The 24,282-nt window shown below is 35.1% G+C and overlaps 1 protein-coding gene across 1 annotated transcript in view; it reads left to right on the plus strand.

The window, feature by feature from the left end:
* Nucleotides 1–3,499: 3,499 nt before the first annotated feature.
* Nucleotides 3,500–24,282, plus strand: part of LOC129743519 (uncharacterized) — a 44,744-nt gene continuing 23,961 nt past the window's right edge. The window contains exons 1-5 of the mRNA XM_055735556.1: nucleotides 3,500–4,513; nucleotides 10,714–10,993; nucleotides 14,449–14,590; nucleotides 14,712–14,831; nucleotides 17,992–18,207. Coding sequence (XP_055591531.1) covers nucleotides 10,793–10,993; nucleotides 14,449–14,590; nucleotides 14,712–14,831; nucleotides 17,992–18,207 — 679 coding nt within the window. The 5' untranslated portion in view covers nucleotides 3,500–4,513; nucleotides 10,714–10,792. The remainder of the gene's footprint in view (nucleotides 4,514–10,713; nucleotides 10,994–14,448; nucleotides 14,591–14,711; nucleotides 14,832–17,991; nucleotides 18,208–24,282) is intronic.

Raw genomic sequence — 24,282 nt, forward strand, 5'->3', positions numbered from 1 at the left:
GGATCGCTCTTCCCCCATCGACCAGCACATAAGGTCACTTGGGTATCTCGAAATGGCCGAACAGAAAATCAAATCGACCACATCTGCATCAGCCGAAAATGGAGAAGGAGGCTTCTTGATGTCCGCAACAAACGAAGCGCAGACATTGCATCTGACCATCACCTCGTCCTTGGCGAAATACGATTGAGAGTTGCGCGTGTCCAACGGCGCGAGGAGAAAGTCGTGTGTCGATACGACGTCCGCCGGTTGGAGAATCCAGAGGTGAAAAGGGAATACGAGAGGATGGTCGATGATCGGAGAAAGGCGAAAGTCGGAATTAAGCAGGCATGTACCGGGTCAGCCAAAGCAGCCGCCCGCTTACGATATGCGGAGCTGGAAAAGGCAGTTAAACGAGATTGTAGACGAGATAAGAGAGCCTGGACAAACTTCCTAGCCGAAGGGGGAGAAAGAGCCGCCGCCAATGGAGATATCCGATTACTTTATGATATTTCTCGCCGCCTCAGTGGTGCAAGGATTAATGCAAGAATGCCGCTGAAAGACCGCTGACCTGCTCAGTTATCAACCGATCGAACAGATCAACTCAAACGATGAACTGAGCACTTCCAACCACTCTTCCGAATCACGAATAGCGATGGCCAACAGAATCCGCAGCTCGAAGCGCCAACAGTAAGTCGCATAAATGGCGTCAACTCGGAAGCGCCTTCGCTGGCTGAAATAGAAGCGGCAATCAAAAACATGAAATCCAACAAACCACCTGGGATCGATTGCATCCCTGCTGAAATGCTGAAAGCCGATCCTGCCCTGTAAGCACAAATGTTGCACCGTCTTTTCGCTGACATCTGGGATACTGCAACATTCCCGGCCGACTGGATGCAGGGTATCCTCGTAAAGGTCCCGAAGAAAGGAGACCTGACAGAGTGCGGTAACTGGCGAGGCATAACGTTGATCTGTACAACCCTCAAAGTACTCTGCAAAGTGATCCTGAACAGGATCCAGGAGAAAATCGACGCTACACATTCCGACGGCAACAAGCTGGATTCCGATTCGGACGATTATGTGTGGACCACATCACAACACTACGAATCATACTGAAACAAATCAACGAATACCAGGACTCTCTTCTGCTGGTGTTCGTTGATTTAGAAAAAGCATTCAACCGACTTAACCATGAAAACATCTGGGCGGCTCTAAGGCGAAGAGGAGTACCAGAGAAACTAGTCCATCTCATCGAAGCACAATACGAGGCATTTTCGTGCAAGGTCTTGCACGATGGTGTCTTGTCCGAACCAATCCCGGTAACTCCTGGAGTGAGACAAGGATGAAATCATATCACCGCTTCTTTTTCTTATCGTAATGGATGAGATTCTGACTGGATCGATTGACTGTGCACCGAACCGAGGATTGCCGTGGAATCCTTTAACAATGGAGCAACTGAACGACCTTGACCTGGCAGACGATATTGTTTTGCTCGCCCACACACAACCGGACATGCAGAGCAAACTCGACGATCTCACCGAAAGTTCCAAGACAGCAGGTCTCAAAGTCAATGTCGGAAAGACCAAGTCGATGGAGATCAACACAGGAAATCTCTCCTCCCTCCCCTCATGGTAGCGTTTGAGTGGTAGTGGTAGTGTTAAAGATAATCGTTCAAAACAAACCGAAAAAATTACAAAAAAATAAAACCAGAAACTATCAACTTGTCGAGAAATTTTACTTAAAAGTTGAAAGTTAAAAATCTGCAGTAAATCAGAAAAAAATATTTTTCACAGAAGCTTTTCTTGTAAAGCTAGTCCTTTTTATTACCTTTCTTTCGATGTAATCAATACACAAATTGGATATAGACATAGCGGACAAGTTATTTATAGATGTTTGCAACAAATTTGAATTGATAAAATATTTTTCATTCAAGTTTTCTCCACATCAACTTGTGCACGAGAAAAGATATTTTATTCAATCAAAAAAAAAGCCAGTAAGCAAGCAAGTAAGCAAGTCCTCTTGATGCCACGTTTATCAGGTTGCATGAAACTAAAACTTGAACAAGAACATAATTATGATTTGAAAACTGATGCATAAATATTTGAGTAACTTTGCTTCTATTCTTGCCATAGTAACATGTTACATTTTAAACATAAAATTATTGGTAATAAACAAGGCTATTTTAATAAGACAAGATTCTGTGAAAATATTTTTTTTTTATTTACTGCAGATTTTAAACCTTCAACTAGCTAGTAAAGTTTCTGTACAAGTTGGTAGTGTAATGAATTTTATACGAAACCCATTGAACTTTGTTAAACTCTACACAAACTACACTAACACCCACATTCTTTCCTTTTTTTCCGTGTTTTATTGCAGTAGTTTATGATTTTTTTTAATTTTTCCTGTTTGTTTTGAACTTTTTTTTTGTTTGTTTCGATTATAGTCGTTTTTCCATCTTTATGGCATTCGCGACTTTATCAACGTTGCAGTTGGCGGATCCTTATTGAAAAACTATCCGGTACAACTGTGTTCGATGTTTACTCTTGGGCTCGAACTCGTGGACATCGGCTCAGGAGACAACGGACTTGCCAACTGAGCTATATCACAAGCCCCTATTTGTTTTGAACAATTATCTAAAAGAGATCCATAAAAATGCTAATAATATAAACTATCATGAATCTTAAAATTATCGTTTTATAAAAACAAGGGCTTGCTAGTACTCTCATAAGAAAATTTTCAAGAAAAATTGACTTTTTTCACAAAAACTTGTTGCGCAGAAAAGAGATTAGTTCAATTGATCTCAAATTTGGCAGAAATACTTGAAAACGCATGAGGAACAACCCGAGTCCGGTTTGATCTGCGAAAAAAGCCGAAATGTGAACTAGTCTAGTACAGCAATGAAACATAAATTAATAAAAGAAACAAGAGTTTCTTATCCATCTAACGCATGTGTTTTCACAATTTCATTCTTACCACCAATAAAAGTTCGTGTTTGCTTCGGCCAGTCTAGTAAAGCACAAGCATCTAAGCTTTTACGAGCTTTTTCCCGATACTTTGTTACCAGCATGTACCGCGTATGATGCGTCTCCATCGTTTGTAGAAGTGAAAATTTTCATCTTCGGCTTTTCCATTGCCCGTAGGTACTTGCTTGAGAGAAGATTACCGACAAGCTGTGAATCTCTCCTTTCAACTTACCCTTTGCTGTTAACTTTATTTGTATCGGTGGCAAACGTGAAAAAATTCACCATGGGTAGAGTAAGAAGCGAAATCCTGTACGATTTTTGGAACAAATAAAAGTGAGGCTGGGACGTCGCCGTGCTTCAGAAGGAAGAGGTGCTATCCGGTCAATCCGCCTAATACTGTTTTCCATCATTTTCCCGGTACGATTCGAAACCAGCTGGTGAATAGCAGCTTTACCTATAGTAGAAAAAAAGTAGTCGCTTCTTTGCAGCTCTCATTTGATGGCCGAGGGTTGGTAATTTGTGTCGATTGTGAGCGGATGAGTGCAAGTTGGAATTCGTGGTTTTTCCTACTTCGATACATTCGAAGCTGAACCTTCTAGTGGCCAATGATTATTCAGTATGCCGAGAATCTTGGTGCAGAGCGCGTGATCATCGTGACGATACCGAATGGTCCTTTCAACAGTTCTTGTTTATATGTGTATCTACCTATATAAATTAGTACATACTTCAATCTGATTTTCCTTTGTGTTTCCATTGTGCCAGATTACCATTCGGATTGCGATAATCGGAAAGGGTTTTTCTTTCTTTTCATGATTATTCCGTCACGGGAAATTGTCGCCGATTCGTGGTATCAATGTGTTACAATCCTTTCAATCCTATCGTGTTATTTATCAATCGACACTGTGTCATCATCGTAATGGAAGTAGTTTTGAAATACTCAATAAGCCTGCGTTCTCCACGGATAATAGCAGATGATGATACGCTGAATGATACGGGAAAGTGAATGGGAAAATAGATACTAAAAATAACAGCCGTGATGTATATTTTTAAATACTGAAGCGCTTTCTTCACTTTTCATCTCATCTCGGCAGAGAAGATTGCAGGAAATAAATGAGACGAGAGTAACATGGAATAATTTGTAGAAAAAAGGAACATAAAATTAAAAAGTGTATGCGTGCTTCCACATTTTTGAATATTGGGGACAATCAGTTTAGTGAAGACAAATCGAAAATAATTCATGTGATTTTGGGAAATCTCTAGTGACTTTTTGTGAGAATCAACCAATTTTGCGAGAACAAATATTTCTTTAATTTTACCTTATCGTTTTTTTCTCAATGTGGGATTTTTATTATAGCACACAAAATGTGGATTCCACAAAAGTTATATTTTTGTATAAAAAGTTGTAAAAATCAATTCTAAAATTGAAAAGCGTGTTGGGTCAAATGCGGTTTAATCAACAGGTTTTAAAATAGTATAATCAATACTACGACTGAAACGACATGTGAAAACAGTAACGGAGACCTTTTCGGGAGTTTTGCTTTCCATACATAATCAGAGTTTCAATTCGGTAAAAGGTAAGCGCTATGAACCCTTTGATTCGCAACCCTTTTCATATCCTATATAGGCTGTTCATTTTGAAACAAGTTTGCATGTAGCACTGTAGCACGTAAACATTTGATATATTGTAGACCCGAAAAGTGTATCTTAGATTGGCTCATATTTTGAAATTCGAATTTTAAAGTGTGTACATTTAATTAAACTGAGTTTGAAAATTTAACCTTCTTCTGTAGACTCTCCACGTTTGGATCAAACTTTCAGAAGAAAATCATAAACTTCGGAAAAATAATTTTGTATCCAAATGTATGTGAAAATGCTTGATAATATTTGAATCATTTTCAATGAACCGTAAGTAAACTTTTTATGGCTTTCTTATTCGAACTTCTAAGGACTGTTCACGAGAGAAAGTGAACACTGGTTATTTAATGTTATTAAGTAAATAAATATGTGAAATTGTTGGTAAACTCTGCTTTGAGCAATACACGAGAAAACACCGATACAATACTTCGCAAACTATCCGGTAAATGCTTTTTGTAAAAAATAATTAAGCACTCAAACTAACTAAGAAAATAAAATTTTCACGGGCGAAAAAAACGTGTGCGCTGCCAACAAGTCAACGCTTGCTCATCGGGAAAAAATCCAGATTTCGAAAGGTGTAAAAATATGCAATTTTCTATTTCAGATAATAGATATCAGATCAATTTAAATGTTTAAAAAAGTGTAGTTACTGAATTAAAAAATCTAAAAAACGCATTGGAACGCATATTTCTGCTTCGAAACAAAAAAAAATGAACAACTAACAAATTTGAATACATGAAAGTTTCGAGTTGGAACTTGTTTAATAATTTAATGAGAAAACGTTAGTTTCGTATTCTTTGATATACACTCTACTATTCTCATCATCTTTTAATGGTATTCAATAAAAATGCAGCAAATGATTTTATGTGTATCATATTGAGAAATAAAGAATTATAATACACATACACTCAGAATTGAGCAAAAAATAAGAAAATAATTATCAAAAAGAAAATAATAATTATAATTGTTCAGTGATTTTTCTGAGAGTAATATCTAAAAATATTATGTACAAAATAATGGAGGCACTCAGATAATTTCTAGGCGTGTATTATTTTGTTCAAACAAACGCTTCATCATTTCTGCGTTTGGGTTCAGGCTAAACATGAGTAGGTACGTGCTAGATACTTGATTCTTCAGTTGCGACATAGTCTTCAACTTGGCTGGATATTTATTTCATGTTCTTAAAAAAAACTGTTTGTTACCATGGAATGGTATGGAATGGAATCAATATCAGCATGATTTCAAAACAGGAAAAATAATCTTGATATTTTTTTTTTACGGTCATTTTGCATGGAAATCTTATATGAACTTGTACCAAACTTATACGAAATTCGAATGATTTTCGTTTGTTTTTTTCTGTTCTACTTGAACTTATTTTTTTCTGACCACCGGATGTCACTTGCGTAGATATTTCAAAATGCATATAAAAAGTTAAATTAGATTAAAAATAGAGATTTCTTGGCGAGATTCGAGGGGCACATTCCATTTTGAAAATGATACGTTTTAAAAAAGGTCATCCACAAAGCAAATACTGCTTTAGCAATATTGATGGTATTATACATAGGATTTCATCGAAATCCGCACACGAACGTTTTCAAGAACTGCCAATTTATTTTAAATCTCATATTTAAGGTCGGTGCGAAAGGAGTGACCAACCAATTTCTGCGTTGTGATTTTCTGATTAAGATAAAAATCATGGGCTCACGGGGGTTTCGTAAAACAGTGAGCTGATATTTTTATTGAAATTTTGGTCAAAGGCCAGCTTTAATGATGGTCTGTATAAACTATTCAATGTTTTGCGATAATATCACTAAACATCGGATCGACATTCAAATACACAGTTATGAATGAAATACTCTACAAAGTTTGATGGAAGTTGATCTGCTGGATTTTGCTCGGCAGATTAAAAATGCGTCTGAAATCCATTTTTCTGGTTTATCAAGTCAGCTTTTCATGTGAAAGTGGAAAGTTTGCATTATAATTCTCAAATAATGTTGTTGAATAATAAAATCAAATACTTTATCACAAAAACACATCATATTGATACATACATAAATTTGTGCAAAATTAAACTTTGATTAAAGGTCACAAACAGGAGTCGTCCATATGAAGTAATTATTTTATCTACATATTTTCAAGATTTCCTAAGGGATCAGTAGGCTGCGGTCGAATCGGTTAGACGTATTTTTTTTCTGGCAACAAATTTTCAGAGCTCCAGAATATTGAAAACACAAAAAAAAATCGGCTTTAATGAGACTCTTTCGTGTTTTTAAAATGATTCAACGGTGCAATTTGAATTTTTGATACCTTGAGGGCTGTAATAAAACGAATGAAGTGATTTTTTTACAACTTTTTTAACGTTTGTTGGCGGAAATCTTACAAAGTTAGTGTGCAGAGGAAGAAGGCTCTTCCACTGGCTACCGAAAGGGTTGCAGCGAAATCCTGACTTTCTTAATATTAAGGAATTTTAAAAATTTCCATTTATTCTAAATTTTATACTCAAAACGTTTATTGTTGATATCCCCCTTTGAGGTGGGATGGTACACTTTTTTTTTGTTATAAGCAGATAATCCTGTCGAAATAAGCATATATTTCAAACTTTAAAAGTATATCTCAAAAACTATTTGAGTTACAAAATTCATTATGTATTTCTTCCATAGATGATTAGGGGAAAAGTTCATATAACGCATGTGGCTAATACGCGCCACCTTTGTTTTGAAGAATCTGAAACATTTTAAGCCTGCAAAATATTACCAATTTGTTCTAAATGCTGTGATTGGTCATGGCAAGTATGAATTTTTCCTTAAAATGCCCCTGTGTTATGATAATTTCACAATTTAGGTTTTTTGTCATTTTGATCTAAATTTTAAAACACTTCCAATAAGGTGTCACCAAGCAGAGAAAAACGAATAAGAAAATATTTTCTGACTCATCGATAGAGGAGAATCTAAACTATGATTTTATGCTAAAAAATCATACTGAACTCGCAAAGGTATGCTTTTTATGGATATGTTCTATCACGGCCCATGCGCTCGGAATAACGCGCCAATCGTAGTAGGCTGAAAATAGCATTAATTTCTCAAAAAGGCCAATTTTCATTGAAAATGAACAAAAAGTCTAAAACCATATTTTGAGCGTTAATTCAGCCCAAAAAATCTACTTTTCATTTTTTTCAAAATTTTGATTAGTCCATTTTGATTTTCTTTTCAGTCAAAGTGTCTGTAAGTATTGGTGTGTGTTTGGTCTTCGGCTGCTTTCGGGTGTGTTCGGCTGCTAGGCGCATATTGAATACACAGCGGCGCGTATTTGCAACACAGTTTTGTTCTGTGGCTTTGGATATGGTTTTTAAAAATCAAGTTTTTGAAGCAACTATAGCAATTTGAGTAATAAAATATCATAGGCATTTGTAGAAAACACTTTTCTTCGACGATTGCACCCATTTTCAACACAATTTGTACGTGGAATACATAGAAAATCAGCGATTCGCTTAGGTGGCGCATAATAGGGCATGTTCCCCTACGTCACTGCGGCGTATAAACAATAGATTTGCCGTTTTCTCAAATATAAAAAAAAACGGTTTCATTTTTTCGAAAAAAATTCAGAGCATTAAAAGCTTGTCGAAAAACGCATTAACCCTCATCCGCATTAGGGTGTCATTTTGACACCATTGCAAGTTTGAAGGCTTGTAACTTTTTTCAGAAGCTTCAAAATACAAAAATTTCTTCGGGGACCCTAAATAAATTCAAAAGTTCTTCAATATTGCATCTTTACTTTTTTTATGGACGAACCCTGGAAGCCTGGACAAAAAAACTCCCTTTTCCGACTTTTGGTGTCATTTTGACACCACAAAAGTAAAATCTATTTAAGTCGTTTGAATTATTATGAACTTCATATAAAACTTATATCAATAGAAACCTTGTAATGTCAGTAAAATATGTTTAGAACATTATATACAGCTAAAGTTACAAGTTTTCTCGTTATTCAGCATGAAAGAAAAAAAATCTGAAAAAACATGACTCACGAAAACTGCTGTAGTTCATATGTTACACGTCCAAAAAAATTTTTGCCTTATGCATATGAAAGCTGAAGTTAATGCCTACATCATGAAGACAAGAAATATTTTTTTAAATTTTTTTTGATGAAATGGTCACAAAAAGTTCAAAAAAGTGGTCTAAAAAACCTACGTTTCATTCGATTGCTTGTAAATACTGTTTGAGCGATGGTAGAGTTTTGAAAAAAATATGACTACAAAATCTATTAAAATTCTAACATTTTGCTGTCTTTAGATTTTCGATGCAACAAAAATTGAATTTACTGGAATTTTTCAAAGTTCACTACTTAGCGCGATTTTTTTACAAATTGAAATTTCATCTGTTTTTGTGGTCCACCGTCAGGTTGTACCCGGATTATCAGTGCTTTTACTTTGTTTGGACCAACCAAGAGTATATTCATTGGAAAGCACATTTAATCTTCATTCTAGTGAGGTGCAACAAATCACGCTGTGAGATTTCACAAAAATATGAAAATTATAAAGGTAAAATCATTACTGAATTTCTAGAACTACAAGCACCTCGTCCAGCAAAACGTGTTTGTTTGCTCTCCGAGTAGGTACGGTGGGTGGTGATTCGGGCAGAGAGCGAAGCCGACAAACGAAATAATGATGCGTGTCGTACATTTCTTGGTTGAAAATATTCTATTGAGAGTAGTTTGCATTTGCTAGTCACGACACGCATCATTATTTCGTCTTTCGGCTTCGCTCTCTGTCCGAATCACCACCCACCGTACCTACTCGGAGAGCAAACAAACACGTTTTGCTGGACGAGGTGCTTGTAGTTCTAGAAATTCAGTAATGATTTTACCTTTATAATTTTCATATTTTTGTGAAATCTCACAGCGTGATTTGTTGCACCTCACTAGAATGAAGATTAAATGTGCTTTCCAATGAATATACTCTTGGTTGGTCCAAACAAAGTAAAAGCACTGATAATCCGGGTACAACCTGACGGTGGACCACAAAAACAGATGAAATTTCAATTTGTAAAAAAATCGCGCAAAATAGTGAACTTTGAAAAATTCCAGTAAATTCAATTTTTGTTGCATCAAAAATCTAAAGACAGCAAAATGTTGGAATTTTAATAGATTTTGTAATCATATTTTTTTCAAAACTCTACCATCGCTCAAACAGTACTTACTAGCAATCGAATGAAAAGTAGGTTTTTAGACCACTTTTTTGAACTTTTGGTGACCATTTCATTAAAAAAAATTTTAAAAAATATTTCTTGTCTTCATGATGTAGGCATTAACTTCAGCTTTCATATGCATAAGGCAAAAATTTTTTTAGAACGTGTAACATATGAACTACAGCAGTTTTCGTGAGGCATGTTTTTTCGGATTTTTTTTCTTTCATGCTGAATAACGAGAAAACTAGTAACTTTAGCTATATATAATGTTCTAAACATATTTTACTGAATTTACAAGGTTTCTTTTGATGTAAGTTTTGTTTAAATCGGTCTAACACGCCAAAAGTTATAATGATTTGAGCTTGTGGTGTCAAATTGACACCACAAGTGCTGATTAGGGTAATGAAATCTAATGCGGATGAGGGTTAAACAGAACAAAAGAGTCAAGATCGTGTAAAATGGATGTACGTCACTTCGGCATATCGGGACAGAGAAGTGCTTTTCCAATCATATCGTCTTTGGTATACGTATAATGCATGTTTCGGCGCATTTTCGCATGGAGTTAGCGCCGAATGGCATTGAAATTTTGCACCTATTGTTTGGGTGTAATGATTAGTTTTTAATTAATTTTAGAATTTTATTTCATTGGATCGTAATATCTCAGAAGCTAGAACATTTAGGCGTAACATGAAATACAATTAAAATATCACTGAATACTACACTGAATTGCGGTTCTGAATTTCTGATTCTGAGCTCTTATGAAACCTGGATCTCAATTCTGATTGCAAATGTTGACAACGAAATTCAAACAACGACTGCCTTAAATACGATTCTCGGATGCTATTTACTTCTGATTAAGATTATAAGGAGATGATGTTTTTTTACTGCAGTAGATGATATTTTTACTAAAAGCTGAAACCTGGCAATAAACAAACCTTTTGTGTTCCTCTCTCTCGCAGAACAAACTCAACAATATACAATCGTAACTAGATTCTGGATTAACACTACCAAGAAAAAAGCGCAAAACCACGCGTAGCAATGGCCGATGACATTTCCCAAGGCAGTAGACCCCCGTACAAAAAGCGCAGCTCCTCCATTTCTGCACCAACATGTGCAAGTTTAGAGACCGTAATAAGTCCTCCCTCGGAAGGAGGAACGCCTGAAAATGGAACACCCGGATATCGGCGTCGCAGGGCCGCTACAAGATCGCAAAGCGCCCGTATTACTGGACCAAGATCGGTGAGTTGTTTAGTAATGATATCGATAATGATGACATTTCCATAATGCTGATTAGTTTTAAATGGTCAATAGACTGACGGGTTAGGGTGTAGCGAGATCGTAGAAAATTTCTTTTGTTTCGTTTCCTTGAAACGACTCGGAACCAAAATTATATAGGAGTGTGGGTATTCATGGGCCACTTTTTTTCTATGCTCCCTAACTTATTTATTAACCCTCATCCGCATTTAATTTCGTTACCCTAATCAGCACTAGTAGTGTCAATTTGACACTACAAGCTAAAATCGTTATAACTTTTGTCGTGTTCAACCGATATGAACAAAACTTATATCAATAGAAACCTTGTAATGTCAGTAAAATATGTTTAATTTAATTTCATTTCATAGTTTATTAATCCTTGTAACTTAAGATAGAAAATTATATATAGCTAAAGCTACTAGTTTTCTCGTTATTCAGCATGAAAGAAAAAAAGCTGAAAGTTCATATATTACACGTCCAAAAAAATATTTGCCTTATGCATATGAGAGCTGAAGTTAATGTCTACATCATGAATCCAAGAAATATTTTTTTAAATTTTTTTTTAATGAAAGGGTCACAAAAAGTTCAAAAAAGTGGTCTGAAAAACCTACTTTTCATTCGATTGCTAGTAAAAACTGTTTGAGCGATGGTAGAGTTTTTTAAAAAATATGACTGCAAATTTATTAAAGTTCCAAAATTTTTCCGTCTTTAGATTTTTGGTGCAACAAAAATTGAATTTACTGGAATTTTTCAAAGTTCACTACTTTACGCGATTTTTTTACATATTGAAATTTCATCTGTTTTTGTGGTCCACCGTCAGGTTGTACCCGGATTTTCAGTGCTTTTACTTTGTTTGGACCAATCAAAAGTATATTCATTGGAAAGCAAATTTAATCTACATTCTAGTGAGGTGCAACAATTCACGCTGTGAGGTTTAAAAAAAAATATGAAAAATATAAACGTAAAATCATTCCTGAATTTCTAGAACCACAAGCAGCACGTCCAGCAGAACGTGTTTGTTTGCTCTCCGAGTAGGTACGGTTGGTGGTGATTAGGGCAGAGAGGCAAGCCGAGAGAAGAAATAATGATGCGTGTCGTAACTAGCAAACGCGAACTACTGTCAATAGAAAATTTCCAATCAAGAAACGCACGACACGCATCATTATTTCTTCTCTCGGCTTGGCTTTCTACCCAAATCACCACCCACCGTACCTACTCGGAGAGCAAACAAACACGTTCTGCTGGACGTGCTGCTTGTGGTTCTAGAAATGCAGGAATGATTTTACGTTTATAATTTTCATAGTTTTAAGCAAAAGACCTTGATTTACCAAGGCATTACGGAATTTTGAACATCTACTTCAGATACATCACTTTGGTACCTCTTGTGACTATTTTAATATAATGCTGAACCATTTCGATGATGAATTTTCTGAAATTGCTGATGAGACATGGCTTAAAGAGTGATAATATTTTAATGATGAGATTAACCACCGTAATTTATATTTGTTACTTTAATTTATCGGCCTTAGCGTTGAAAAGTAATGTCCTTTTTAGTAGGGACATCTAAAGATTATGATTTTTTTTCATATAGATGGATAGAAGGTTAGATGAAATGAAAGATGGGGAAAATTAGCGGGTAGAATTTATGCATTATCATCACAAAATCAATTTTTTTTCCTCACGGGCCTACTACTATGAAGTGGTAGATACAGATAGAGTTGCATCTATCACCACACATTAGTAGGCCAAGCGTGGTCCGCCCCACAAGGGATCATGAGGCGGACCACGTTTGGCCTACTAATGTGTGGTGGTAGATGCAGCTCTATTTGTATCTGTATCAGTTTGAATAATAAAAAGAAACAATTTTAAATCTTAAATTCGTTTTTATTCACAAGCACTTAAAACACTGGTTCACTATAATCGAATCACCGGGTCCTTCATGTCGTTGATAAAGTTTAGCATTTTCCGTGGGCCGGTCAATAAACTTCCGGAAGCTACTCCGGCTGCTGGCTGGTCCGACTGGTGATTGCCGTTGAAGATTGCATGGGCCGAAGATAATTAGACCGCCAGATTTGGGGAGGTGGTACTATGCGCAGTTTTCACCATGTTCGAAGGGACTTGCAAATCTATCCGTCGGCCGTGGTCCTGTAACTATGCAAGCGCTTCTAGAAAATCTTAAATTGACTCAAATATTGACTTTTTGATTAACTTACACTTACCATTTTGCATCCTGAATCCTCCCTATTTATATAGCTTACTCCGATTCACTGGTTTGATTTTCAAAACGAGCGGCCGAACTTTATTCGATTTTTCGGTTTTCTATTCTTCTTGCAAGTCAATCCAATATATCTTCTAAGTTTGAAGTTTTTGTTTCAAAAAATTATTCTTTTCCGTTGAAAAACATTTTTCTTAGGTTGAAAGAAAATTTAGTTTGTTTTAAAAGAAATATGCAATTGAAAAAATGTCCTTTGAATCAAAGAATTTGTTTAAAATCAAAGTCCAAAATTTATCAATTCAAAAAAATTATTCTTTCTTTCTAAAATTATTCTTTTGAATCAAAACTAAAATTAAACTACCACTTTTCATGCAATACTTCGTGGGACACAAGCAGTGGTGTCAAATGAATTTATTGTTTATCAATGCCAAAAGACATACACCTGTTAAACAGCCAATTACTTTTTTGTCTTAAAAGATACGAAGTTATGAAATTGGACAAAATTGTGCAGCGGAAAATTTCCTTTAGGGGGTTCAAAAATTGACACAAAAACCATTAGCAGGCTCGGTTCCACAGAAGAAACAAAAATGATGTTGATTTTTCAGTACAAAATATTCAATCTTCCCATACAAACCTTAAAGTTTAAATTTACTCATGTAAACGTTACTTAAAAATTCTGCAAAAATCATGGCTGAGTTTTGAACCAAAACGAAGCTTTTAAGACCCCAGAGTTTGAGAAATTCAAAAATTTAAATTTTTCAAAAAGTGATTAACTGTATCACAAAATATAACTTAAAAAAGCCAAATCAAGCTTTTCCCGTAAATTGTGATTGAATTTAAACTTAGATGAATCAGGAAACCATCCACTTTCAATTATTTTTTTTCGAACAGTTAAAATGGAACTATCTTGAGAATGGAGTGCAATGTAATGCAATTACATGATTTTCAAGAATTACTAATGACCTGCAAAGAGGACTTAATTGTACACAAGACGAAGAATCTAAGTTACCATTTTTAATTAAGAAGTACATTTTCTTATCGGTTTGACGTTGAATTTAGTGCTGACGGACAATTTTTTGACGGAATGTTTATTGTTATAACCGATTAGAGTATTTTATTTAGTTGAACTTTCCTATACATATGTACTGACTGACGTTATTTATACATAGGTATAAGTTGTATGCTAAGTGTGTATCCTAATTATTATTTGAACTTTTTGTTCAAGGTACGGCGAAAACCTCAACCAGCTCCTACCTTACAAGACTCCAAAGGACATTTCATAAGTGAACCTAGATTGACTGAGCCAGATACACCATCACCACATAAACGTATGGGTTCGCAAAGAAGACTCGCACCAAATTCAGCACGTAAGTATCGTATGTTTTATTAAATCACTTGTATAAAGCTGAACCATTCAAACAAAACAAAACCTTTTTTACTCAAACTCAAAGCATCAACAGGTAACCTTCAATAATTCCCATGTTTTAGCTCCGAAAAAAACGAATGCCTTTCTAGATGTACCCCACATGAATTTACAACAGCTGCAAGTGAATGACCCAGACGAAGATGATAATATCAGGCTGAGGACATTTAGTTCATCAAAACAAGGTAAGACCAATTATTTTATCTGGAAATGTCGCTGCATCTAGACTGGTTACACCAATGAATTGAACTGAGAACTGAGAAGTGTTTATTTAACAAAAATCTATAGATTATTCCTCATACTAAGGAGTGTTCATTTTATAAAACGGACACTTTGTTTTGACGATATCTTATTCATTTATTGACCAAATCACATTACCAGGCGCAGCTCAGGACAATTTGGCGCATTGTCCTCTTTCTCAACAAAACATATCTTGAAGGATTTCAGTAGTTTGAGAGTAGCTGAAGCGTGGTGTGCGGAATAGACTAGTTCACTTTTCGGCTTTTTTCGCAGATCACAGCCGGACTCATATGGGTTGTTTTTCATGCAAATTCAAGTATTTCTGGCAAATTTGAGATCAATTGAACTAATCTCTGTTCTGCGCAATGAGTTTTTGTGAAAAAACCATTTTTCGTGAAATTTTTTTTATGAAAGTTCTAGCAAGTCCCTGTTAATATAAAACGATAATTTTAAGATGCAAGGTGGTTGATATTATTAGCATATTTATGGATCTGTTTTAGATAACCGTTCAAAATAAACCGAAAATATTTACAAAATCATAAACTACCAACTTGTACAGAAATTTTACTTACAAGTTGAAAGTAAAAAATCTGCAGTAAATTATAAAAAAAAAGATTTTTTCACAAAAGCTTTTTTGCTAAGCTAGCCCTTTTTATTACCTTTCTTTTGATATAATAAATATACAAATTGGATTTATAGCAGTCAAGTTATTTACAGATGTTTGCAACAAATTTGAATTGATACAATATTTTTCATTCATGTTTTCTCCACACCAACTTGTGCACAAGCAAAGATATTTTATTCAATCTAGTACCCCATGACTGGGCCAGGAGTTAAAAAAAGCGCGCGCTTTGATCAAGTTGTATGCAAATGCAAGTTCTCTTGATGCCACGTTTTTCAGATTGCATGATGCTAATACTTGAATAGGAACACTGTTATGATTTGAAAACTGATGCATGAATATTTGAATAATTTCGCTCCTATTCTTGCGATAGTTACATTTTAAACATCAAATGAATTGTAATAAACATAGGTATCTTAATAAGAAAAGATTTTGCGAAAAATATTTTTTTCGGATTTGCTGCAGATTTTAAACCTTCAACTTGTAAGTAAAATTTCTGTACAAGTTGGTACTTTATGATTTTTTAATTTTTTTCGGTTTATTTTTAACGATTATCTAAAACAGATCCATAAATATGCTAATAATATCAACCACTATGCTTCTTAAAATTGACGTTTTATATTAATAGGGGCTTGCTAGAACTCTCATAAGAAAATTTTCAAGAAAAATGGATTTTTTTCACAAAAACGCAGAACAGAGATTAGTTCAATAAATCTCATATTTGGCAGAAATACTCAAATAAAGCCGAAAAGTGAACTAGTCTAGTGCGGAAGCAAGGTCAGGCCAGAACAATGGCATGGGCTTGTATGATGACTATAAAGATGAACAAGGCGTTTTTTGATGCATTCCATAATTTTCACCATTATTGATGATACCTGTTGTGAAATATGACGAACTTCTTTCCCCGCAAGAGCAGATAGCTTGTCAAACAAGCACTTTTTTGCCAAACTTTTCGATTCCAATGGATCGCTTATCATGAAGTCCCTCCTTACCAACAATTGCGTTGAAAAATTGCTGCCCAGGAAGACCGGCTGTGTCTTGTTTGCAATAAGTTTCATCGTCCATTAAAATGCAACGGTTACTTTGCTTCTTTAAAATCGTATCCAGTCTCCGACATCGCTGCTTCGCTCGTTCGTGCTGTTCCGCGCTCCGTTAAGGATGTCTCTGCTTCCTGTAGTCTCAATGTGGTTCCCAACGGAAATTTTCAGTATCTTGACAATTCTTCGAACAGAGTTGTTGTCTTGCTTAACTGTGCCTCTTCTGGTTTCGGATCTTGGCAAATTTTCAAGAGTATGGTGTTCTCCAAACTTCTTGATGATTTGATAAACCGCATACTTCGATCGTTTCACAAGCTTTGCAATATTTCTACACGATAGTCCATCTGAGCAGTACTTTTGAATTATAAAAACACGAGTTTCTTTATCAATTCGTCCCATTTTACGAAATCCAGTCGCTTTCTCACAAAAAATATGTTAGTGCTTTGTCGACAATCATTTATACACGATGAAACCAGTTTATCAAATTTTAGTTAAACGTCAACTTTTTATCGTAACATCTAGGTGTCCGTTTTATAAAATGAACACTCCTTATTGTTAGGCAAATTGTCAAGCATATCCGGCTTATGTTATCGAAGTTACTACAGTATTTTCTCCTATCCACGCATTCGTCCAAAATTCTACAGATACTTCTTCGATCCAGAGCTTAAAAATTGTACTTCATTTTCTAAAAACTTGAAACATAGGTATTTGCTTTATTTCACTCAGATGAATCAGGTTGAGACATTCTTGTCAGTTAGGTGGCGTAATGAAAGACGTAGATCCGGAATCAGCTGCACGTTGTTCACCACGATGCCTTGTGCATTAGACTGCCCCAAATTTGTATGGGAAATTCAAAACCTGTGAATGTTATGCGCTGCAGGCTAAAACTGATCCTAGGATTAGAACATGATCTCATGCCAAATTTGAACCAGATCGGATCACAGGAAGGATCAATGAACCTGAAGTTTGTATGGGATGTTGAGACATTTTGCTCGGGAGAAACATGAAAAACCATGAAAAAAGTTCCCTTCGGTCAGATTCTTTTGAATACGGTTTTCCTTAAAACCCAAATTATGACAAATATTTCATCCCAAGACTTCATAAGTGTTAAGATAAAGAAGTTGTTAGGCTTCAAATATGGGCTAACTTTTTTGAGGGTGGTATTGGTTAATGAGTCGGGGCGGTTGAACATATTGACGCCTCATTAACAGTAGTCAATTCAACATTTTCCAGACTGATTCCCAAAACCTCTTGTGAGTTAGTGGCGTCTGTCTAGATTGAGCTCCAATGTAAAACTAACTTAACTAGTCTTAACGATTCCTACTTAAGAATTTCTACGACTACTATGATCGGATTACAGTTTTTTTCAACAGAATTCTAATGAAAAATTCTCAATTTACACATTTTAATGAAATTTTATGCACTGATTATATTTAACATTTTCAGGCGTTGTTAATCGTGGAGATTCGTTCCGAAGAAGAAGATCTAGAAGCAGCAGCTTGGCCCCTGCGAGCCCGATTGCTCCAGAAAAAATACTTCCTGTTAACAACACCCCTATTGATTCCTACGAAGTAATCATGATTGGAGCAGCCGGTGTTGGCAAAGGGGCATTACTGTCTCAATTCAAATCCTCAGAATGCATAAACGCCTACGACACAAGAGGTAAGTATTCAAGGGTCTCATTGAAAGGAAAACTGTGGGAATGAGGCCGGATAAATCTATTAAAAGGCACAGTTTTTATCGTTACTGTACGTTACGTTACGTTATCGTTACTGTATAACCAGTTTCACGTCATTTCATCAAACATTCAAAAAATTGTTTACTTGCGAAAAAATTATATAGATATATTCTATTGACAATATAAATAGGTTAATAATTCAGAGTAGAAAAACACTTTCTTTAACATGATTTTAATCAATATTTATAAACTCTAGTTCAAGATAGGACAATCTTAGATTTGTCAAAAAAACAATCAAGTGGCTCTTTCTGAAAGTTTGTTTTGGCACTTCCGACTTAAAAGGTTGCCGACCATACCGATATATACTGATATATTGTCCCATTCCGGGCGACTACCCACCTTTTTTTCAGTTCTTATTTTGCATTATTTACAAAAAACTGGCACCTGGTGGGGAGCCCATCCAGAAGATCTTTTAAAATTGTATCGAACAACTATTCTCTCAGTGATGGAATATGGTAGCTTCTGCTTCCAGTCAGCTGCCAAATCTCACCTCATTAAACTCGAGCGTATCCAATACCGCTGTCTCCGCATCGCTCTGGGCTGTATGCCCTCAACGCATAACTTGAGTCTCGAAGTTTTGGCGGGAATACTTCCTCTTAAAGATCGATTCAATTTACTATCACTCCGGTTCCTCATCAGGTGTGAGGACATGAACCCATTGGTGATTGTGAATTTCGAAAGTTTACTTGAGCAAAATCTTCAAACTAGATTTATGGCTATATACCATGTCCTCATGTCAATGCAGGTAAACCCTTCTTCGTATTCTCCAACTCGTGTTTGTAGCCCAGATTTCGATCATTCTTCTGTCCAGTTTGATTTGTCTATGCAGCAGGAAATTCGTGGAATTCCAGTCTCACATCGCCCTCTTCTGATTCCAAGAATTTTCGAAGCTAAATATAGCCACGTCGATGCTGATAAAATGTACTTTACCGATGGATCACTTATAGAGGAAGCAACAGGATTTGGAGTGTTCAACGAAATATTTAGCGCCTCTTACAGTCTCCAGTCACCATGTTCTGTGTACTTCGCAGAGTTAGCTGCTATTCATTGCGCTCTGGATAGTATCGCTGCTCGACCTGTGGAACACTACTATATTATAACTGATAGTCTCAGCTCTGTTGAAGCAATCCGCTCCATAAGACCAGGAAAATTCAGGCCGTACTTCATCGAAAAGATACGCTATGTATTGACTACTTTGTCAAGACGTTGCTTTTCCATTACCTTTGTCTAGGTCCCCTCACATTGCTCGATAGTAGGCAATGAGAGGGCAGATTCCCTTGCAAAGGTGGGTGCGATGGAAGGCAACATTTACCAGCGTGAAATCGTATTCAACGAATTCTACTTCTTGGCACCTGGCAAGATCAACTAGTTATCAACTGGCAGCGCAGATGGGACGAGGATGACAAGGGTCGGTGGCTTCACTCGATTATCCCAAAGGTAAGCCTTAAACCCTGGTTTAATAGATTGAACCTCAGTCGGGATTTTATTCGTATATTTTCCCGTTTCATGTCCAATCATTCTTCCTTGAATGCGGTACTCTATCGTATAAATATTGCTGGCAGCAATTTATGCGGTTGTGGCCTAGGTTACCATGACATAGAGCATATTGTTTGGTCGTGTGAGGACCATCTTGTCGCTAGAACGAATTTAATAGACTCCCTTCGGGCCCGAGGAAAACCACCTGACGTTCCAGTGAGGGATGTGTTAGCTGTGATGGACTTGGACTACATGTTCGAAATATACCTTTTCCTAAAAGCTATTGATCTCCGTCTATAATTCTTTTTATTTTCATATTTCCCTTACTATTTCCTATTCTTAGCTTAGCTTAGCTTAGCTTGATTGACTACTCACATCCACCTTAAGTCATTGAAACCGAAATGACGTTAAGAATTCGGAATTATACTTTTAAAATGATTTAAAATGAAGTTCTTACTTTCCATAGTTCATTTCATCATAATAGTACTAAAGCATTTCGAATTCCATTACCGCTGGTGTGGCTCAGTAGAATGAATTCCACATCGCCAATGGTTGCTACTCCGTGATTGACCGAGGCCATCAATTTTGCCCAGAGGTCAAAAGAATGATGTCTGGGATTGACAACACATTCACAATGAACAAAACTGATGCTCTCTCTTTATACATCAATAACGGCGCCGGCCACGTCCTAGTAGTCAATATATAGAGAGAAAAATAAGAGAAAGGGATGATAGAATGTAAAATTATGCTTTAGGACCGAGGTCACCTCTGCATCCTAGCAAAACAATTTTTGTAGGGATGGGGGAAAAGGGATATGATCAGGAGCCACCTTTGACAAGTGTATAGATCTTAGTAAACCTATTTCCGGTGCTTTCATTGTTCCTAACAAAATGTTTTTTAACTCTACACAATAAAACAAAAAATCAAGAGACATGTACATCAGTTAACGGAAAAGTCATGAAACTTATTGTGAATAACATGTATCGGCCCACCAGCGTAACAATCTCACTATAAAAACAGTGTAGATAAAATACAAATCAAAATTATTTAATTTAAAGTTTTTCTTCGGCTGATATTTGTAAGCTACTTGGTAAAGGATGACCCCATTTAAACATAAACTCCTAAGCTTCTGAACTAGGTAGGTTTCCTAATCAAACTTCTGAACAATCATAAAAACATGGAATAATAATGATGAGAGAGTAAGCTTGGCAGAATTTTCAAATGATTTCTTTCAATTATGATACATTGTGAATTTTACAGGTTTGAAGGCCTCAGCCTAACCTCAAAATATGATAGATCAGAATCGATTTTCGAAAAGAGCGCAACTAAAATGCGCCATTTCGGGAATAATATCGACATAATCTTCCTTTTAATAGGCGACACACAAATGTTAAGGCTATGTTTTTTACGAAGTTCAGTCGTGCCTTGGTTTTTGAAAATTATCATGTTTTTAATGAATACTTATAATGATTTTTAATTTTGTTTGTATTCATACAGTATAGTATAGTTTTATAAATTTTTCGATTTAATTCTATTCAAGTCTGAAATTGTACACGAAATAAAATTAAAACTTAACGGATCACATAACTGGATGATAAATCTAAGAGATTTTATGTAAAAAATACGTTTGAAGCATATTTGTACATGATACTTTACAAAGTCAGCATTAACGGCGTACGGCTTAAAATCGATAACTTTATAATGACTTTTATTCCTACACTTTGAATAGCTGACACAAAATAATACCAAAAGATTATAAAATAATATCATAAGTCATAATGTTGTTTGCTATTTAAATAAAAATATGAAAATGATGTTTGTTGCTCAAAAAGCATTTTTGTGCCAGTTCAGTAAAGAAATTAGTATTTAGTTGAATTCGACCCAAGTAACTTTTTAAATTCTCAACTTTAATACATTTTGAAGTATCCACAGTAAATTATTTAAGATAAAAAGGCAAATAACATCTTAGATAAAATAGAAGTCAAACACTATAAAAGAAAAATTTCAAATTGATTCTTGTATGAAATTTATAACTTTTAGAATATTTTGTGATTATTGAACAAATAAATATTATGTTTGAAAATGGTTGGGTCTTACCAATTGCTGCCATAGTTTTTGAAATTCTTCCGCTTCTTATTTCATTTGATGTCTCTTCAGTTGATTCAGATAAAACATTTTGATCAAATGATACACATAGCTAAAATGAAAAATTTGCAAAATTTTCTGCTTTGAGTTCTGCAATAAAATATATTCAAAATTATTTAAAAAATTTTCATAAAAAAATATGTCTGTTTTTACGATGGAAAAAATAATGACGCCCAAGAAAAAACATGATAATTTAAATAAAAAAAAGCTAATGAATGATTTTGATGGAAGTTAAAACAAATAATGAGATAATAATACTTAGCTTTTGATATGACTGTAAAGTTCAGATCTGCTTCACAGAGAATCAAGGAATACAGATTCCATTTTAATGCAAAACCACGAGTTCACATCCTTGTCGGACACCTTGGATCTGTCCGTCTCTTGAAGATCCGTCCACAATTGCCAAGCCCGAAAGGATCGAAATATCCATTCTTCAATATTCTTCAACACCATTGAAACAAAACAACAAATTCTCGAAAAAATTGAGGAGCTTGAAAACTCATTTCCCTTACTATTTCCTATTCTCTTCAAAAAGTGTTAAAAAAGTGATCTAGACTTAAGCAAACAATTGTAAAAAACAAAACGAGTTTAGCTCCTTAAAGCCTCAAGGTATGAGCCGTTTCATATAAACGAATTACAAAAAAAAATATTTACAAAAAAATACACCGTTCAAAAGTAATTTCGCAAACTTCACTTTTTATCATAACGTTTTTTCCTATATTATTTAATGAGTGCTTACGATTAAAATATGTAAAATTTTCAGAAAAAAAACAAAAAGTGGCGCATTGTGCCCTAACGACTTCAATCAATTAGGTCAATTTGGTCGGGATTCGACCAGACCGAACTGATCGCCAATTTCTAAAAATATAAGTTATCTGTTGCAGCGGATGCGAAACATGCCAATGAAAATCAGAAATTTTTTTCGATTTTTTATTATTTTATTAGAATTTTTTTTAATGCTGCAGACAGTAGAAATGGCAAAAATGCGTTGTGCCACAATGAACTGAGAGCCACCTTAGAGGTAAAGATGAAAAACATGTTTTGGTAGGCTTGCCAGACACTTTCAGAAAAAAAGCGGAACATTTCAAGAAAAAAAGCGGGACATAGCCGAAAAAAGCGAGACTTTTGAAAAATTCTTTAAAAAAGCTTGATTGTTTGGCCAAACTTATTCGTTTACCATCAGCCAAAGTTGTTCATATAAAATACACCAAAGTTTTGTTACGCGGATCGATTTTGCTCAGTTTTTTCTTAAATGACCTTTATTTACAAGGTTTTTTGCCATTTTCCATAGTTCTCGTGAATTAATACGTTATTTGAGAGAAAATTATTTATTTATTTATTTGAGAGAAAATATTTCATGTAAACGGGTGATTAAAACCCTTGTGTAATAACAAACAAATTTAAAATTGGTTTAAAAAATTAAAAAAATTAAAGAAAATTTCCATCATTGTATACTTTGTACAATTGAATCTTAAAAAGATGGTGCATAAAATAAGGCAATTTAATAAAGATTACGACGAAAAATTAAGATCTATAATCATTTGGAAGCAACTTAAAAAATATTTTCTTCATACCAAAATTATTTACATTGCATTGGTTCAACATGCTCTAAGAACGATAAACTGAATCAGAATCTTACTGTGATGCTAAGAACATTAGAGTTATTAAGTATTGCCTAGTAGAAACTATTAAAAATACTGCTTATTTTGAGGAAAACGTATTTTAAGTTTTCTGTGTTGAACCGATGAATTCAAATTGAGGCTAAAGGTTGATTTTTACTAGCGTAAGTCAGTGAACTTTGTAAAAGTTTGCCAAGAAAAAAAGCGGGACATTTTGAGGAAAAATCGGGACTGCGGGACATGTCCCGCTTTTGCGGGACGGATGGCAACCCTATATTTTGATCATGAAATCTGTTTTTTTTGCGAAATAGTCTTGTGTGTTGATTTTTTTTTGATTCTAAACAGTTCTTCAACTCGTCAAGAACTAATAACCGACAAATTAAACGATAAAAAACGTTACCGTGGCTAAAAACTTCATGTTGCAGATTATTGGCATTTATTAAAATCTCGTTCAGCCAGACTGAACCGAATCCCTTGAATTTGCCTAACTAAAGCGAATGTTAGGCTTTATAAGAGTCTCAATGTGATGGTAAAATGACCAAATGAGATATCTAACGAAATGGTATCAATAGGTAGGACTGTGAACTTAGAAATCAATTGATGGCGTTCAGTTCGGTCTGATCAAATCCCGACCATTTCATCGAGTAAAACAATTTTAATGTCAAAATGTAGCGCTTTGTGAATCTATTGATGTATCTTTTAGCACAGAGAACAGACGAACAAGCTCGAAAAAAAAATCTTCAGAAAAGTGTGTAAAAA

Source organism: Uranotaenia lowii, chromosome 2 (genome assembly GCF_029784155.1).
Source record: "Uranotaenia lowii strain MFRU-FL chromosome 2, ASM2978415v1, whole genome shotgun sequence".
Classification (NCBI taxonomy): domain Eukaryota; kingdom Metazoa; phylum Arthropoda; class Insecta; order Diptera; family Culicidae; genus Uranotaenia; species Uranotaenia lowii.